The 19,631-nt window shown below is 36.9% G+C and overlaps 1 protein-coding gene and 1 pseudogene across 4 annotated transcripts in view; one reads left to right on the forward strand and one right to left on the reverse strand.

The window, feature by feature from the left end:
• Positions 1–19,631, reverse strand: part of LOC112631270 (cytochrome P450 2C20) — a 28,819-nt gene that overhangs the window by 2,060 nt on the left and 7,128 nt on the right. For all 3 annotated transcript variants that reach the window (XM_025396121.1, XM_025396120.1, XM_025396122.1), the window contains 3 exons: positions 8,095–8,236; positions 5,196–5,383; positions 150–291 (listed from right to left, as the gene is read on the reverse strand). In XM_025396121.1, the coding sequence (XP_025251906.1) occupies positions 150–291; positions 5,196–5,383; positions 8,095–8,236 (472 nt within the window). The remainder of the gene's footprint in view (positions 1–149; positions 292–5,195; positions 5,384–8,094; positions 8,237–19,631) is intronic.
• On the forward strand, positions 3,049–4,553 carry LOC112631272 (annotated as a pseudogene). Its single transcript, XR_003121094.1, has one exon. The product of XR_003121094.1 is annotated as a voltage-dependent anion-selective channel protein 1 pseudogene (transcript).

Consider the following 19,631-nt stretch of genomic DNA (forward strand, 5'->3'; position numbering starts at 1 on the left):
GGTGGAGCGCATGGATATTGAGAGTGGTGCTCTTGATCATGGACAAATAGCAATTCTACCAGCCCCAGATGGGGTGCCATGCAAATTCCAACTGATTCCAAAAAGTTCTCTCTTTCCTTCAAATGCAAATGGAAACGAGATTCTATTACCTGCTGAGAAAGGCATGAAGTAGTCACTTTTCTTAAAGTTGCCATTCTCATCCAGAAAGTGGCCAGGGTCAAAGATCTTTGGATTAGGGAATTCTTTGTCATCGTGCAGCACGGAAGTGAGTAATGTTATTATGATTGTGCCCTGGAAGTAAAAAAACAGATAATCTGATTTATAAAGAAGTCCAGAAGTGAGAAGAAGTAGTGGACATCACGTAGCCCCATATCATTGATCAATAGATGAGGGAACTAAGGTCCAGCCAGACATAGTAATTTACATGGATGAGCTAAAGGCCAGTGGTGGAAGCTTGCTAAAGAACTTTCCAATCACATTTGAAGTCTTGCATCTTGGATACTTGTGTGCAACCCTCTGAATGTGTTCTCTAGATCATCAAGTTTCGATGCCCTTGTCTGTCCCCATCACTTCAAATTTCACAAATCTTGTATTTAGATTATATAGATTACAGTTTAAAATGGAAGTCTCTGTTGACACTTGAAATGTCCAGAGTATCTGTTCATAGAACTTTTGTAAATAAACATGTAATCTATTTTAATATGATGTCATCTGGGATGATAACCACAAGTGCAATAACCAGTAAAAACTATTGAGTGTTTATTATTGCCATGCTACAGATTAATTTTAGCTTAAAACACTGAAAAGATGATGAAATTAGAAAGATTATCACTTTGCTACAATTCAAGTCAGGATCATCAGGTCAGGTAAGGATCATCAATTAAAGCTAGAACCACTGGGTGTGTGATTCTGGAAGCAGGAGTTTCACAAAGTCTTAATGTACTCCCATAGACTTTTACTAGTTGTGTATAAAAAGCAGAACCCCTACAATGGTAAGATCTGGAGGATACCACCATATTATGTGAGGAACTTAGCATGACCAATAATGACATATGTGACATTTTATGCTCCCACCTCATCAATGTGATTCAGTGGGATATTCAGTGGGATTCAGCACCTATGTAGTTTTCTTGCCAAAATTCTAGCTGGAATCTGCCTCTAGAAAACAATCACACAAAACTAGCCTGATGAACATTTTAAATGACTGCTGGTCTCAAAAAGGTCAACTGATGGAAAAGAAACAAACAAGGAAAGGAACTTTCCTTGATTACAGGAGGTGAAAACGTCAACATAAGTGAATTATATGCTTGTTCCTTGCCTGGATAGTAAATTGCAGAAGAAAAAAGGCATAAAAATATTCTAGAAAAATTGAGAAAATTGAAATGTAGGCTGTATTATTATTTGAACAATAGCTACTGAGTGTGAATACTCTATTATTGTGTATAAGAAAAATCTTTGTTTTGGGGCATACATACTGCAGTATTGAGGTGTAAATAAACCTTGTATTGAGAAAGAAAAACCTCTTCTGGTTGTGTGCTTTGGTAAAAACAGTGTGGATTGAAGTCCTAATCCTTGTAAAAAATCAGTGATAATTAGGGAAAACCCCATCGCATCTTGATAAGTTATGAATTCTGTCTTCTCTGGAGGATAACATTAGTAATTGAAATCTTATCAGTCTCATTGTTTTCCTTCACGAAAATATAACTTTTATTACTTTTAATTGAATAATAATAAGTGGAATTGTGTAGTTTATTGCATAGCAACTAAAACATCTGGATGAATACAGAAACCATATGATAGACAGCATTGTAAAGCTGCAAAGACCAAAATTGGCCTCCAGATTACAAAGACAATAACTGGCCCCAGTGACGGGAGAACTTCAGAGGGGTGAGCTCATACCTACAGTCAATTTTTGACTGTGTTCATGTCATATTCAATTCTGAATCGGGACAGGAGGTGTTGTCATTATAACTGCCTATGAGAAGTGAATGAATCCATTCTGAAAAAGATAAACACTCTCTGAAATTCTGCATTTTTTCATATATAATATCGGGTACTGAGCCATAGGGTTTTAGGCATTTGAAAGATACAACTAAGCAGTCACAAGAAGAAAAGTGGAAAGAAGGGAAAGCAATGAAAACAGATCCACATTAGGGAACATTTCTCAACTAGTTTTATGCAGCCAGCATTATCTTGTTATCAAAACTCTGAAAAGAAAATGTTGAGGAAGAAAAATTGCAGACCAAAATATCTTATGAATATAAATACAGAAGTCCTGAACAGTGAGTAATGGAGCAAATCCAGCTGTTTGTGTATACTTTGTATATTTAGTGAGGGATGTGAGGCCAGTATATACAATCATATATTTAGACGCAGAAAATCAATTTGATAAAATTGCACACACATTCATGACAAAAATTTATATAAAAATAGGAGAAGAGGAAAAACTTCCCTAATCTGATAAAGAATATCCACTAAAATCTTAAAGATTTCTGATAAAGAATATCTGCTAAAATACTTAAAGCATCATTCTCAGTAGTGAAATATTAATATTCTTGTAGTCTACCCCCCAGCAGATCAGAAATGAAATAAGGATGCCCTCTATCACCAATTCTATTCAATGCTATCCTGGAAATCCTAGCCAGTACAATAATGTAATAAAGATAAATTGAAGATAAAATCATTGGAAAATAAGAAATAAAATGCATATTAACCTAGATAGCAAAATAATGTACATAGAAATTCCAAATATATCTATAGATAAATTATTAGAAATGATCAGTAAATTTAGGAAAGTTATTAGATATAAGGTCATCAAAATAGTATAATTGAATACAATTACATATACCAATTACAAAGAAATAAAAAAGCATTAAAAATTTATAACGACAAATTATTAATTATCTAGGAAAAACCTGATAAAAGAGTTGTAAGTCACTGCACTGAAAATAAAACATTACTGAGAAAATAGAATAAAACTCAATAAGTTGGGAGCATAACCATATTCATGAATTTAAAAATTCAATGCATGAGGCTTGCTCTGCTGGGCTCCCTGCCTCCGCACCACAGCCCCTGCAGTAGCCGCCTTGGAGCCCGCAGCTACTGCCTCTGACCAGAAGATGGCTGTGCCACCCATGTATGCTGATCTTGGCAAATCTGCCAGGGATGTCTTCACCAAGGGCTATGGATTTGGCGTAATAAAGCTTGATTTGAAAACGAAATCTGAGAATGGATTGGAATTTACAAGCTCAGGCTCAGCCAACACTGAGACCACCAAAGTGACAGGCAATCTGAAAACCAAGTACAGATGGACTGAGTGCGGCCTTACGTTTACAAAGAAATGGAACACCGACAATACACTAGGCATCGAGATTACTGTGGAAGATCAACTTGCACGTGGACTGAAGCTGACCTCGATTCATCCTTCTCACCTAATACTGGGACGAAAAATGCTAAAATCAAGACAGGGTACAAGCGGGAGCACATTAACCTGGGCTGTGACATGGATTTCGACATTGCTGGGCCTTCCATCCGGGGTGCTCTGGTGCTGGGTTAGGAGGGCTGGCTGGCCGGCTACCACATGAATTTTGAGACTGCAAAATCCCGAGTGACCCAGAGCAACTTTGCAGTTCCTACAAGACTGCTAATTCCAGCCTCACACTAATGTGAATGACGGGACAGAGTTTGGTGGCTCCATTTACCAGAAAATGAACAAGAAGTTGGAGACCGCTGTCAATCTCGACTGGACAGCAGGAAACAGTAACAGGTGCTTCGGAATAGCAGCCAAGTATCAGATTGACCCTGACCCCTGCTTCTCAGCTAAAGTGAACAACTCCAGCCTGATAGGTTTAGGATACACTCATACTCTAAAGCCAGGTATCAAACTGACACCGTCAGCTCTTCTGGATGGCAAGAATGTCAATGCTGGTGGTCACAAGCTTGATCTAGGACTGGAATTTCAAGCATAAATGAATACTGTACAATTGTTTAATTTTAAACTATTTTGCAGCATAGCTACCTTCAGAATTTAGTATATCTTTTAATGTTGTATGTCTGGGATGCAAGTATTGCTAAATATGTTAGCCCTCCAGGTTAAAGATGATTCAGCTTTAAGATGTTACCTTTCCAGAGGGACAGATAAAATCCATTTCCAAAAAAGGTCCTTTCAGTGGTAGACTTGAGGGGGAACTTGGTGGCCCCTTTGAGATGCCAGGTTTCTTTTTTATCTAGAAATGGCTGCAAGTGGAAGCTGATAATATGTAGGCACTTTGTAAATTCATATTGAGTAAATGAATGAAATTGTGCTTTCCTGAGAATCGAACCTTGGTTTCCTAACCCTGATTGATGAGAGGCTCACTGCTTGATGGTGTGTACAAACTCACCTGAATGGGACTTTTTTAGACAGATCTTCATGACCTGTTCCCACCCCAGTTCATCATCACCTCTTTTACACCAAAAGGTCTGCAGGGTGTGGTCACTGTTTCTTTTGTACCATTTTGGAGTGGAGAAGGTGGATGTGATGAAGCCAACAATTCAGGACTTAGTCCTTCTTGTGTTGTTGTTGTTTTTTTTTTTTTTTTTTTTTTTTTTTTTTTTTTTTTTTTTTTTTTTGCCCTTGCACCAGAGTATGAAATAGCTTCCAGGAGCTCCAGCTATGAGCTTGGAAGTGTCTGTGTGATTGTAATCACATGGTGACAACACTCAGAATCTAAATTGGACTTCTGTTGTATTCTCACTCAATTTGTTTTTTAGCAGTTTAATGGGTACATTTTAGAGTCTTCCATTAGTGTGAAATTTGATCCTCCAAATGCTGTAATTAACGTCACTTAAAAAAAACTTGAGTAAAATGTTGAAACCTAAAAAAAAAAATTCAATGCATGAACATGTTAAGCCTTTCCATATTGAACTACACAATGAATGTCACTTTGATAAAAATTTCAGAAGTGTTTTGGGAAATTGACACACTGATATTTTCAACAATTATTTGAAAGTGTAAACACCTAAGAGTAGCCTATTAAGGATACCTAGCTTTATAAATCTTTATAGACCCAAACAAAATAGCAGAAAGTCCATCAAGCTGCCACATGTATGAGTTTTGCACTTCTCTCATCTTCTGTTGTTAGGGGATTGGAGCTAAACTAGCACTTTGGAAATTTCAGAAGCACAGAAATATAGTGTAAGAGAAACAAGCTTACCTTGGGGATGAGGTAGTTTCTGAACTTAATATCAGTGGTCACTGCGTGGGGTACACCGGTGGGGACAAGGTCAATGTATCTCTGGATCTCGTGTATTACAGCATCTGTGTAAGGCATGTGGCTCCTATCCTGCATGCAGGGGCTCCTGTGTCTGCCAATTACATGATCAATTTCTTCCTGGACTTTAGCTGACAAGACACAAGAAAGAACTGATGGAACATTTGTCATAGCAATTCATGGCCACATTAAACATGATGTAAAAATCCCAGCAACATTACAAACATGAGTTACATGTGCAGAAGTACAACCAGCCATATAAAAAGAATTACTGTAATATAGATACATATCATTCTCCTACAAACTAGTCATTACAGTGCATAAGTACATTTCTATAAATTAGCATATATGACAACTAATACAAATTTAAGTAATACATTATTTAAAAAATAAACAGAAGTCAAGAAATTACAGTGCTTGCAAACAGAAAAACAGGAATCAAATATTATATGTATTACCAAATAATATATGGGGTATAATGTTAAATTGCAATGGTTTTGTAAATATATTTGCGTGTGCGGTGGCGGGGCAGGGGCGGTGATGCAATTAGCACTGGTACTGTCTTCATTTTTCCACTTCCCATTGTGGCCACTTTAAGCATGCTAGCAGCTTCTTCTGAAATTTATATTTACATTTCTAAATATCCACTATTTCTTTCTATGTTTTACTAAACAATTTTTAGACAATATTTAATAATTTTCTGGTATGCGAGATGAGAATTTTTATCTCTATCTCTGTTCCATATACAGACGCATGCCCACAAAGTGATATTTGTACACACAGACACACACACACGCACGTATACACACACACAATTCTCCTCCTTCTACTTACCAGAATATATTTAGACCACAATTTCTGGTTATATCACTATTCATTGTTTATATCATTCTAAATATACTCACACAAGCACACACACACACACATATTCTTCCTTGGTTCTTTAGTTAAATCACAATTTTCTATTCTTCAAGTTAGAGTATTTGCACATGTTTGAAACTCCTAGTAATAATTTCCCAATTATAGGGAAATCTCAGACTATCAATCACATCTCTTTGGTTCTTGAAGTCTCCTCTACATGTATTATTCACCTGGTCCCTTCTGAAGTGGTTGTTTCCTGGGAGCCCAGTAGCGTCTCTGATGCTCTCATTCTCTTACATGGGGTCTTCTGATTCCTGGCACCCTTAATTTCTTCTGACTTGGTTTCAGACATGAGATGGAGCACGATCCCCAGTATTGGAGAAAGTTAGTATAGAGGGTGAAACTTGTAACAAGCATGTAGGTCCCAAATACTTTTTTCTATGAATACACAACATAGTATGATTGGGAATTCTGATGCTGTCTGAATGCTGATATTTTATATATGACTTGATATAACTGTCTGAAAGATTTTAATTTTCCCTTTACTTCTGGTGCTCTGAAATTCCATGACTTTGTGTCCTGTGATGGATGTTTTAATTTCATTCACTCTGCTGAACACTTGTAGATAACTTTTTATTAAGATGGCAAAATACGAAGGTCTTTTCTCTAGACATGTTTCTTCTCTGGAGAATATCTACCTGCTGAATGTCAGGAAGCAAGATGAAGAAAAGTGCTGAATCTTTGAATCTGAGGAATAGATATTTCCCAAACCTTTTTTTTCTGGCTTCACACCTCACACTTTCCTGGCCCTGTAAAGTGTCCCCGAGTACAGGGGTTCTTAGGCTTAGTTTCTCTGGAGAGTGTGCTTCCCTTTTCCAGTGGGAAAAAATCAGGTACCTGATAAAAGGAGTCATGGAGGAAACCTGGGCAGGGGAGGCTCCCTTTTCAGTGTCATTCCCTACCTTCTTTGGTCCTTGGTGCCTCCAAATACTGACCCTTATGAGAATCATAGTGACACAGATTTGCCTCTCCTCTTGATAAATCTTCCTCTGCTGATATTTGTTACAACTCCATCCCCTATGCTGTTTCAATTGTCAGCCCTCCATTGTCTCTCCGTGTCTCAGAAATTTGCCAAAGACTTATAGGCTGTTTTCTATTCTCCTCTCTTTTTACTTCAACAGGCTAATTTTAATTTGTAATTTAGTTATTGAAATTTCAGTGGGATCCTGACACAGGGAAGAAGGTATGTTATCTGCTGCCAAACAAGAACTATTTAAATGTAAATTTGAAGGAAATGTAGAGTTTACTCTAAAAGTAAATTGTAAATTCTAAAGAAAAGTTGTATGTGAAAGATGCAGTTATTAACCTCCTTCCAAATATTCCTATTTGGTCAAAGAGCAGTTTTATGAAACACACTTCTGGAATAAAAAAATTCCTTTAGGTATGGTCTCTGCTTAAACAGAAACACCTTTTTTAGAAGCCTAACTTTTAGATTACTTCCCATACTGGAATTAATCACAGGATGCCTCAGTACAATTCTAGAATTCCACTTATACTTCAATAAGGATGTTTTCATCTCCCTACCTCAGCATTAGAGCATGGAATTTTCAAAATGAGAAAAGATATCTTCAAGAATGAACCTACTGTTCAAAGTGGACTTTTCATAATAAAACCAACATTCACTACTAGGCCAATTTATGCTGACTCTCCCTACCACAAATTACCTCTGCTGAAATCCAGACACTTCATCAGGGCTTTATTTATTTTGCTACTGCCATACTGTTTTTACTGATCTCAGTCATCCTCCTCCATTGTGTAAAGATGTCCTTTTTAATCATGTCATCAAATTTAGACAGATAACAGCTGATGACACAGAAATTTAAGGAATGAAGCTTCTCTGAGAGAAATAAGGTGGAGGACACTGGCACCATCTTCTCAGCATTGTTCTTAAATTCACTTTGTTCATCATCTTTGGTCCTACCTGTGACCTCTGGGTGCTTCAGCAGGAGCAGGAGTCCATATCTCAGAGTGGTGCTTGTTGTCTCTGTTCCAGCAACAAATAGATCAGCTACAGTGCCAACCAAGTTTTCAATAGTGAATTCTGACTCTTGGTTGTCCTTTTCCTAGAAATGATTTCATGCAATTATCTGACAAATTATGTGTCAGTATATCTAAATATACGAAATTTAAAAAAAAATACTATGTTATAAAGTTAGCCAAAAGAGATACTGAACAGTACAGTATTAGAAAAAGCAACTGTGTGGTATGGCAGAAGCTGCAGATCAGTTGACTCAAACTTTATTTCCTGATAGGCCTACAAGTTCCATTCATGAAACCATTTGCTGCTTAGGTTAGTCACACAGAATATTTCTTTCCTCAGAAATAAAAGCAGAAGTATACAGATGTCCTGTCTTAGTTCAATTTGTGTTATATAACAGAATACTATATACTTGGTAATTTGTAAAGAAAAGAAATTTATTTCTGATGATTCTGAAGGCTGGGAAGTCCAAGAGCATGGCACTTGCTTCTGGCAATGGCCTTCTTGCTACTTCATCATGTGGCAAAAAGTGGAAGGGCAAGAAAGAGTAAGAGTGAGAGCAAGGGTGGGGGCACAATCACATTTATAACAAGCTGTCAAGAACTACCCCACTCTTGCAATAATGACATGAGTATATTTATGAAGGCAGAACACTGATAACGTAGTCATGTTTTGTTAGGCTGCACCCACCAACTCTGTTGCATTGGGCATTCACTTTTAACACATGAACTATAGAGGATACATTCAAACCAGAACATGAATCTTCTTCTATTTTTTCCTTATTACTCAAAACACAAATGTGAAGGAGGAATAGGATTGACATCATCTTTGGACATGAGCATTTGATCATAGTAATGAAGACTTCTATACTAAATATGGTATATAAAAAAAAAAAAAAAGAAGGCACTTGACTCTCTCATGCTTAAGGGCTACCATATTATTTCTAGTCTAGCCCACCATAAGGCTTCTTGTATTTGAGATATATAAGCCGACTATTTGATTATGCTCTTGATATAGTTTGGATAATAAATATTTATCTCTCCCATCCTGATAATAAATGAGTTCACATAAGATCTGGTTGTTTAAAACTATTTCTCCAACTTGCTCCTCCTCTTGCCATGTGATGTGCCTGTTCTTGCTTTGCCTTCTGCTATAAGCAAATACTCCCTGAGGACTCTGCAGAACCTGAGCAGATGCCAGCATCATGCTCGTACAGCCTGCAGAACTGTTAGTCAATTGGGCCTCATTTTCTTATAAATTATCTGGCCTCAGATATTTCTTTGTAGCAATTCAAGAACAGCCTAACACATTCATTTTTATGACTTTTTATTATTTGTAAGTGAACACAATTTTAGTGTATAAATATAAGTAAATTAGTGCTATATCATGAAAAGTGTTACACTCTTGAATCAAGAGTTTGCAATTTTCTTCTGTCAAAAATTTACAAAGACTCAGTTACACCTACATATTCATTACAAAGCTGAAATGTGTGAAACAAATATGTCAACAAAACCAAGAATGAAATATAGTGAAAGATAATGAGTTCACAAAGACAAGACAGGTCTAACAAAATTGTAATCTAGATGGGAGGCAACAGGCAACTTGTTCTAAGGAATAAGTTCAGGAATAAATAGGAAAATACAAAGTGAAGAGAAATGGCAATTATTAATACAAAAACGTGAGGCATTAACTGCCTATATTGGATAAAGAAGAGTAGGGGTAATGCAAATGCCAAGGCTAAGGGACCAACTGAATAAAGTTCTCATAAATTGAAAGTGTGAATACACCTACAATGAGTAAAGTATTTGAATTAGTAATCAAGAACTCCACCCCACCCTCCCCACAAAAAAAAGTTCCAACTCAAGATTACTTCACTAGTGAATTCTACCAAAATAGTTGAAAAGAGCTCAGATCCAAGGGAAAAGGAAAGGGAACTTGTATGAAGAAGGTAATGTCCTCGAGAAGTCTCAAAACCACAGCCCACTCCAGTACTTGTGCTCGTGAAGGCAAAGAAGGTCACCTTGACTTCAGATCCCAGCAGACTGCCAAATTGGGTAGGGAGGCTGAGAACACTCCTACATGCCCTTTCCATGGATTACTAAGTCTCTCAGGGTTTCACCTCTGCCAGCTTCTTTTTACTTTATTTGTGTGTGTGTGTGTGCATGTGTGTATGTGTACGTGTTTGTGAGTTGTAGATTCTTCTTATGAATTGACCAATAAGCTCCATTGCTGTCTCTTTAACAGTCCATTTGGCGTATGATTATTCACCTGTAATAATGGCTCTTCCTTCTGAGAATAATTGATGATTGACATCTTTGTCAGCCAACTGGAAATCTCTGATGCTTCAGGCTATGGAAAGGTCTGAGAGATATACAGTGCTTGGGTTCCACTCTTTGCTACAAAGGAGGGCAATATTGAGTGGGGCTTAACTGGGCCTAACTGTGCTTGGTCTCCCAGGAGCAGGTGTAAGCACCACCTCTGATGAGGGTGGCAAGAGAGTGACATAGACTCTGTAAGATTCACTCGGTTATAAATAGGCTTAGTGTGGTGATTTTCTCAAATGCCAGCTGTACTAGCAATGTACTGGGTTTGTGAACACACTGAAGATATTCTAATTAGCTGGGGTGATGTGGGTATAGTGTTAGCGGAGATAAGACAAAAGTTTTCTTCTTCCCAAATGTTGTGTTATTTTGCCAGTAGATGTTGTAATAGGCTGTGCCTATTGGCTTCCAGCTAGGAGGTGGTTCTTGCAGGAGAGAGCCACCTATACTAGTAGCTGTGGGATTTGTGCTTGGCTTATATTACCCAGGGGAACATGTAGAAGAATGAAATATGATTCCTATATCTCACCATATACAAAAATTAACTCAAGATGGACTAAAGACTTAGATATGAGACTTGAAATCATAAAAATTTTAGACAAAAACCTAGAAAAAACTCTTCTGAGCATTGGTGTAGGCTAAGGATTTATGACTCAGTGTTTAAAAGCAATTTCAACAAAAATAATTGACAATGGGACCTTATTAAACTAAAGAGCTTCTGCACAGCAAAAGAAATGACAAGCAGAGTAAACAACCTACAGAATGGGAGAAAATATTTGCAAAATATACCTTCAACAAAGGACTATTTTCCAGAATCTACAAGAAACTCAAACAGCAAGAAAAAAAAAATCCAAATAATCCTATTAAAAAGTGGGCAAACAACATGAACAGAAATTTCTCAAAGGAAGATATACAAATGAGAGAGTGGAGCAAGATGACAGAATAGAATGCTTCACTGATTATTCCCCATGCAAGGACATCAACTTAACAGCTATCTACACAAAGTGTACCTTCATAAGAACCAAAATCAGATGAGCATGCACAGTACCTAGATTTAAATGTATATCACTGAAAGAGGAACTGAAGAGATAGAAAAAATAGTATTGAATTACTGACATCCTCTCTTCCCCTGGCAGCAGTGGCATGGTTCAGAGAGTGTTTCTGAGTACTGAAGGAGGGAGAACACAGTAATTATACAGCATAAAATTAATGCTGTTCTGTTATGGCAGGAGGGAAAACAGGCCAAATTCAGCTGATGCCCACTCACAGAGGGAGCATTTAAACCAGCCCTGGCCTGAGATGAATCTCTGATACCAGTGGTTGGAACCAAGTTTCTACAAGCCTCATCACTGTGGACTATAGGGCTCTGGGACTATAAATAAACTTGAAAGACAGACTTGGCTACAAGGATTGTAACTTTTATGTGAGTCCTAGTTCTGAACTGGGCCCAGAGACAGTAGACCGGGGGTGGGAGGTGCAACTTACTGAAACACCAGCTGAAGATGGGTAAGGGGGTGCTGACATCCCCCCTCTCCTAATCCCAAGCTGCACAGTTTTCACTTCCAAAAGAAACTCCTTTCTTCTGCTTGAGGAGTGGGGGCTTGAATAGCTAGCAGCAATACCCAGGTACTACGTTGAGGGCTTTGGGTAAGACTTTGAGACTTGCTGGCTTAGGTAAGACTCAACACATTCCCAGCTAGCTGGCCATCAGGAAAGACTCCTTCTACTTGAGAAATCAGAGTAACATATAAAGGCGACTTTGTCTTGCAACTAGGTATCAGCTTGATCACAGGAGGGTAGAGCACCAAGTGCACTCCTGGAGTCTCTAAAACCAGGACTTGGCTCTTGTGCAGGGTCTAGTATTCTGAATGGGCCTTTGATAGCACTGCTCAAGGGGTGAGACTCCACTGCCCTTGGAAAGGAAAGGGAAGAGTGAGAAGGACTGCATTTTGTGGTTTAAGTGCCAGATCAGCTGCAGTACAACATAACACCAAATAGATTTCTAAGGTTTTTGACTCTTGCCCCTGGCTTCTAGGTGGTACCTCTGGACATGCCTGGGTACTGGAGGAATTTGCTGCACTGAAGGGAAGGACACAGGCCTGGCTGGATTCACCACCAGCTGATTGTAGAGCCCCAGATGCTTGGAAACATAGGCAGTAGCCAGGGAGTGGTTACAGCAGGCTTTGGGCAAGGCCCAGTGCTCTGCTGGTTTTAAGTCTGACCCAGAGCAGTCACAGTAGTGGCGGATACATGAGTGCTTGTGTCATTCTATCCCCAGTTTCAGTTGGCTCAGAACAGAGAGAGAGACTTTGTTTATTTGGGAGAAGCTAAGGGAAGAGAACAAGAGTTTGTTTCTGGTAATCCACAGAATTCTCTTGGATCCTGTCCAAGACCATCAAGGCAGTATCTCTACAAGTCTTCAAGAACCACTGCATTATTGGGCTTGGAGTGCCCCTAAAGCAGATAAAGCTTAGATCACAACACTTAACTCATTTCCCATTTATTAAAAAAAGTGCAGTTCACTGCCAGTGCAGTATTCTAGGGGCAAATTGAAAATAGGTTAAGTCCTTTTTAATATCTGGAAAGCCTACCAAGAAGGATGGGTACAAAAAAAAATCCCAGACTACAAAGAAGACAAAAATACCTAACTCTAGAATGCCCAGCACCAGATGAACATCTACAAGTATAAAGAAAATCCAGGAAAACATGACTTCACCACATTCACTAAATAAGGCACCAGGGACCAATCCTGGAGAAACAGAGATATGTGATCTTTCAGCCAGAAAATATAAGATATTTGTTTTGAGGAAACCTAAAGATATTCAAAATAACACAGAGAAGAAATTCACAATTCTATCAGGTAAACGTAACAAAGAGACTGAAATAATTTACAAGTCAAGCAGAGATTGTGGAGCTGAAACATGCAATTGGCATACTAAAGAATGTATTAGTCTTTAGTAGAATCATAGAATAGTAGAATTGATCCAGCAGAAGAAAGAATTAGTGAGCATTAACAGAAGCTATTTGAAAATACAGCTAGAAGAGACAAAAGAAAAAAGAATAAAAAACAATGAAGCACACTTACAGGATCTAGAAAATAGCCTCAAAATGCAAATCTAAGAGTTATTGGCCTTAAAGAGGAGGTAGAGAAAGAGAAAGGAGTAGAAAATGTATTTAAGGGGAAATAACAGAGAACTTTCCAAAACTAGGGAAAGGTATCACTATCTAAGTATAAGAAGCTGATAGAACACCAAGCAGGTTAAGCCCAACGAAGACTACTTCCAGGTATTTAATAATAAAACTCCCAAGGACATCCTGAATTGTATTGCCTAGATTTTCTGCTAGGGTTTTTATAGTTTTGGACCTTACATTTAAGTCTTTAATCCATCTTGAATCAATTTTGTATAAGTTTAAATACATGAAAATTAAGCAATATGCTCCTGAATGAACAGTGGGAGAATGAAGAAATTAAGAAGAAAATTGAAAAATTTCTTGAAGCAAATGATGAGAAAACACAGCATACCAAAACCTACGGGATTCAGCAAAAGTGGTACTAATAATAAAGTTAATAACTGTAAGTATCAACTATCAAAATAGAAGAAAAACATCAAATAAACAACCTAACAATATACCTTAAGAAACTACGAAAGCTGGAGCAAACCAAATCCGAAATTAGTAGAAGAAAAGAAATAATAAAGCTCAGAGCAGAAATAAATGAAATTGAAATAAAGAAAACAGTACAAAATATTAATAAAGCAAAAAGTTGTTCTTTAGAAGCATTAATGAAAGCTGACAAACCTTTAGCCAGACTGAGGAATAATGTGAGACGATCCAAATAAGTCAGTGATGAAAAAGAAGACATTTCAACTGATATCACAGGTATTCAAAGAATCATTGGTGGCTACCATGAGCAACTATATACCAATAAATTAGAAAACTTAGAAATAATGAGCAAATTCCTAGATACATACAACCTACTGAAATTGAACCATGAAGTAATCCAAAACCTGAACAAAATTATAACAAGTAATCAGATTGAGAGAAAGCATCCTAGTAGAGAAAAGCTCAAGACTCAATGACTTCAATGATGAATTCTAGCAAACATTTAAAGAAGAAATAATACCAATCCTACTCAGACTGTTTTACAAAATAGTGAAGGAGGGAATACTTCCAAACTAATTCTATAAGGCCAGTATTACTCTGATAACAAAACCAAAGACATGTTTAAAAAAAAAAAAAAAAAAGGTATAGGCCAATGTCTCTGAGGAATATTGATGCAAAAATCCTCAAGAAAATAGCTGCAAACCAAACTAATGAATACACTAAAGAACTCATTCATCACAACCAGGTGGGATTTATCACTGTATGCAAGGGTGCTTTAACATATGCCAATTAATAGATGTGGTACATCCTATCAACAGAATAAAGAACAAAAGCATGTGTTGATTTCAATCGATACTGAAAAATTATTTGATAAACCTCAACATCCCTTCATGGTAAAAGCCCTAAAAAAACAAGGTATAGAAGGAATATACCTCACCATAATAAAAGCCATCCACAAAAGACCCACAGCTAGTAACATACTAAATGAGGAAAAAACTGAAAGCCTTTCCTCTAAAGTCTGGAAAACAACAAGGATGCTTACTTTCACCACTGTTATTCAACATTGTACTGGAATACCTAGCTAGAGCAACCTGAGAAAGATATGAAGGAGATCCCAATTAGAATGAAAGAAGTCAAATTATCCTCATTTGCAGATAATATTATCTTATATTTTAGAAAACCTAAAGACTCCACTAAAAAACTACGAGAAATAATAAACAAATTCAGTAAAGTTGGAAGACACAAAATAACATACAAAAATTGGTAGTATTTCTATATGCCTACAGTGAATAATTTTAAAAATAATTTTAAAAAGTAATCCTATTTATGATATCCACACATAATATTAACAATGAGATACCATCTCACACCAGTTAGAATGGTGATCATTAAAAAGTCAGGAAACAACGGATGCTGGCAAGGATGCAGAGAAATAGGAACGCTTTTACACTGTTGGTGGGAGTGCAAATTAGTTCAATCATTGTGGAAGACAGTGTGGCGATTCCTCAAGGATCTAAAACCAGAAATACCATTTGAGCCAACAATCCCATTACTGGATATATACTTAAAGGATTATAAATCATTCTACTATAAAGACCCATGTACATGTATGTTTACTGCAGCACTATTTGCAATAGCAAAGACTTGGAACCAACCCAAATGTCCATCAATGATAGACTAGATAAAGAAAATATGGCATATATACACCATGGAATACTATGCAGCCATAAAGAATATGAATCCATGTCCTTTTCAGGGACATGGATGAAGCTGGAAACCATCATTCTCAGCAAACTAACACAGAAACAGAAAACCAAACGTTGCATATTCTCACTCAAAAGTGGGAGTTGAACAATGAGAACACATGGACACAGGGAGGGAAACATCACACACTAGGGCCCGTCAGTGGGTGGAGAGCAAGGGGAGGAAGAGCACTGGGACAAATACTTAATTCACGTGGGGCTTAAAACCTAGATAATGGGTTGACGGGTGCCGCAAACCACCATGGCACATGTATACTTATGTAACAAAGCTGCACATGCTGCACATGTATCCCAGAACCTAAAGTATAACTTAAAAAATCACTGAAAAATATGAATAGAAGGGAAAATTCCTTATGATAACAAAATGTATTTATAAAAATTCCAAAGATATTTTATATCAAATTGTGAAAATCTAAAAGCTTATGCCATAAAATCAGGGGGTAAAAAACCCAAGTATATCTACTTTTACTACTGTTATTTGGCATCGTTCTTAAGGTCCTAGCCAAAACAATTAGACAAGAAAGAGAAATAATATGACGAGTTGTATATTATGGATTTTTTTAAATTAAGGATTATGCATACATTCATACAGCCAACAGACACATGAAAAAATGCTCATCATCACTCACCATCAGAGAAATGCAAATCAAAACCACAATGAGATACCATCTCACACCAGTTAGAATGGCAATCATTACAAAGTCAGGAAACAACACATGCTGGAGAGGATCTGGAGAAATAGGAACACTTTTACACTGTTGGTGGGACTGTAAACTACTTCGACCATTGTGGAAAACAGTGTAGCGATTCCTCAAGGATCTAGAACCAAAAATACCATTTGACCCAGTCATCCCATTACTGCGTATATACCCGAAGGATTATAAATCATGCTGCTATAAAGACACATGCACACAATAAACGTATGTTTATTGCGGCACTATTCACAATACCAAAGACTTGGAATCAACCCAAAAGTCCATCAGTGACAGCCTGGATTAAGAAAATGTGGCACATATACATCATGGAATACTATGCAGCCATAAAAAAGGATAAGTTCGTGTCCTTTATAGGGACATGGATGCAGCTGGAAACCATCATTCTCAGCAAACTATCGCAAGAACAGAAAACCAAACACCCCATGTTCTCACTCATAGGTGGGAATTGAACAATGAGATCACTTGGACACAGGAAGGGGAACATCACACACCAGGGCCTATTGTGGGGAGTGGGGAGGGGAAGGAGGAAGGGATAGCATTAGGAAATATACCTAGTGTAAATGACAAGTAAATGGGTGCAGCACACCAACATGGCACATGTATACATATGCAACAAACCTGCACATTTTGCACATGTACCCTAGAACTTAAAGTATAATAAAAAAATTAAGGATTATATGTCATAACTAAATGGGATCTATATGACGAGTGCAAGAGTGCTTCAGTAAGAAAATCAATCAATGTAATACAATACCTTATTAGAAAGAAAGGAAAAATCTAACAAAATGACCACCTCAATAGAAGCTGAGAAAGCATAAGACAAAATTCAATTCTCTTCCTGATAAAATCACTCAAAAATATGAATAGAAGAGAAATTCCTTATAATAAAATGTTATTTATAAAAATTGTAAAGGTATTTTAGGTCCAATTGTGAAAATCTAAAAACTTAATCCCCAAAATCAGGGGGAAAAGATCCAAGTATATCCAATTTTGCTACTGCTATTCAGCATAGCACTTAATGTCCTAGCCAAAACAATTAGACAGGAAAGAGAAATAAAAGGCATTTAGGTAAAAAAGGAAGATGTAAAACTGTTTCTATTTTAAAATAACACAATTCTATATAAAGAAAATTTCATACAACCGACAAAACACAACGAGAGCTGACAAATGTTTTCAGCTTAATTTTAGAGTGTAAGATTGGTCCAGATATCAGTTGTGTCTGTTTATATCAGCAATGAGCGACATGAAAATAAAATCAAGGAAATAATTACATTCGTAATAGCATCAAAAGGGCCAAAAGCCCTGAGAATCTATAGTCAAGAAGATAGAAGATGGAAAACTATCAAATGTTGCTTAGAAAAATAAGGAGGACCTAAATAAATGGCAAACCATGTCATGTTAAAGGATTGAAAGACTTAAAATTGTTAAGATGGCAATGCTTCCAAAAGTAATCTAAAGATTGAATGTAATCACTGTCACAATTCCAATGTCCTTTTTAAAATTTTTATTTGTGCAAAAATGGAAAAGCCAATTCTGAATTTATATGCAACTACAGGGAGAGGACTCAATTCCCAAATTTCCAAACTTCAAAACAAAACTATAGTAGTCAAAACAGCATGGTACTGGCAAAAGGAAAGAAATAAAGACCAATGGAATAAATTGAAATCCAAACGTAAACCTAATCATCTATGCCCAGTTCATTTTCAACAAATGTGCCAAGATCATTCAATCTAAAGGAAGAGTTTCAAAAAAATAAATAAACAAAGGAAGAGCTTCTTCAACAATCAGTGCTGGGACAACTGGGTAACCATATACAAAAGAATGAAGTTGAACCCCTATCTCACTCTTATGCAAAATATAACTGAAAGTGAACGAAAAACTCAAATGTGAACAAAAACTATAAAATTCTTAGAATAAAACATCGGGTTAAATCTTAATGCCTTCAGAATTGGAAGTAGATGCAGAGATTTGACACCAAAGCAACTAAAATAAGAGAGATAAACTGGGTTTCACCAAATTTAAAATGTTTGTTCATCAAAGGACAAAATTAAGAATGTGAAATGACAACCTATAGAATGGGAGAAAATATTTGTATTTCATACATATTTAGTAAGCGTTTAATGCCCAGAATCCATAAACAATTACCTACAGTTGAACAACAACTGACAAGCAACCCAATATAGAAATGAGCAAAGGGCCAGGTGTGGTGACTCACACCTACAATCCCAGTGCTTTGGGAGGGCTGAGGTGGGTGTACTGCTTGAGTTCAGGAGTTTGAGACCAGCCTGGGAAACATGGTGAAACCATGTTTGTACAAAAAAAATACAAAAATTAGCTGGGTGTTGGGGTTTGTGCCTGTGCTCCTAGCTACTTGGGAGGCTGAGGTAGGAGTATCACTTGAGCCCAAGAATCAGAGGTTGCAGTGAGCCAAGATGACAGCACTGTACTCCAACCTGAGCAACACAGAGAGGCCCGATCTCAAAAAAAAAAAAAAAAAAAAAAAAAAAAAGAGCAAGGGCCTTGAATAACATTTCTCCAAAGATCTTGTAAAAATGGTAAAAAGCTGATTAATATAATTGCTGAAGTCAAAACCACAATGAAATACCAGTTTGAGCTGACACAAAGAACAGAAAATTACAAATATTAGCTATAATATGGAAAAGAGGAACCCTCAAACATTGATAGTGGGATTTTAAAATGGTGCATTTACTGTAGAAATGTTTAGTTGTTTCTCAAAAAGTTAAATATAAAATCACCATATGACCCAGAAATAACACTCCTAGGACTATACCCTGGAAAACTGAAAATATGTTCACGAAGAAACTTGTGTACAAATGTTAACAGCAACATTATTTATAAAAGCCAAAAGATCATTTATATAACACAAATGATCATCAACAGATAAATGACAAGCAAATTGTTGTATGAGTACATGAAAATGGAATATTATTCAACCACAGAAAACAACAAAGTACTATCACATGCTAAAACTTAGTTGACCCTCCATATCATTATGCTAAGTGAAAGAAGCCAGGTAAAAGGTCACATATGCCATGGGTCCTTTTAAATGCTATATT

This window comes from Theropithecus gelada, chromosome 9 (assembly GCF_003255815.1).
Source record: "Theropithecus gelada isolate Dixy chromosome 9, Tgel_1.0, whole genome shotgun sequence".
Taxonomy (NCBI): domain Eukaryota; kingdom Metazoa; phylum Chordata; class Mammalia; order Primates; family Cercopithecidae; genus Theropithecus; species Theropithecus gelada.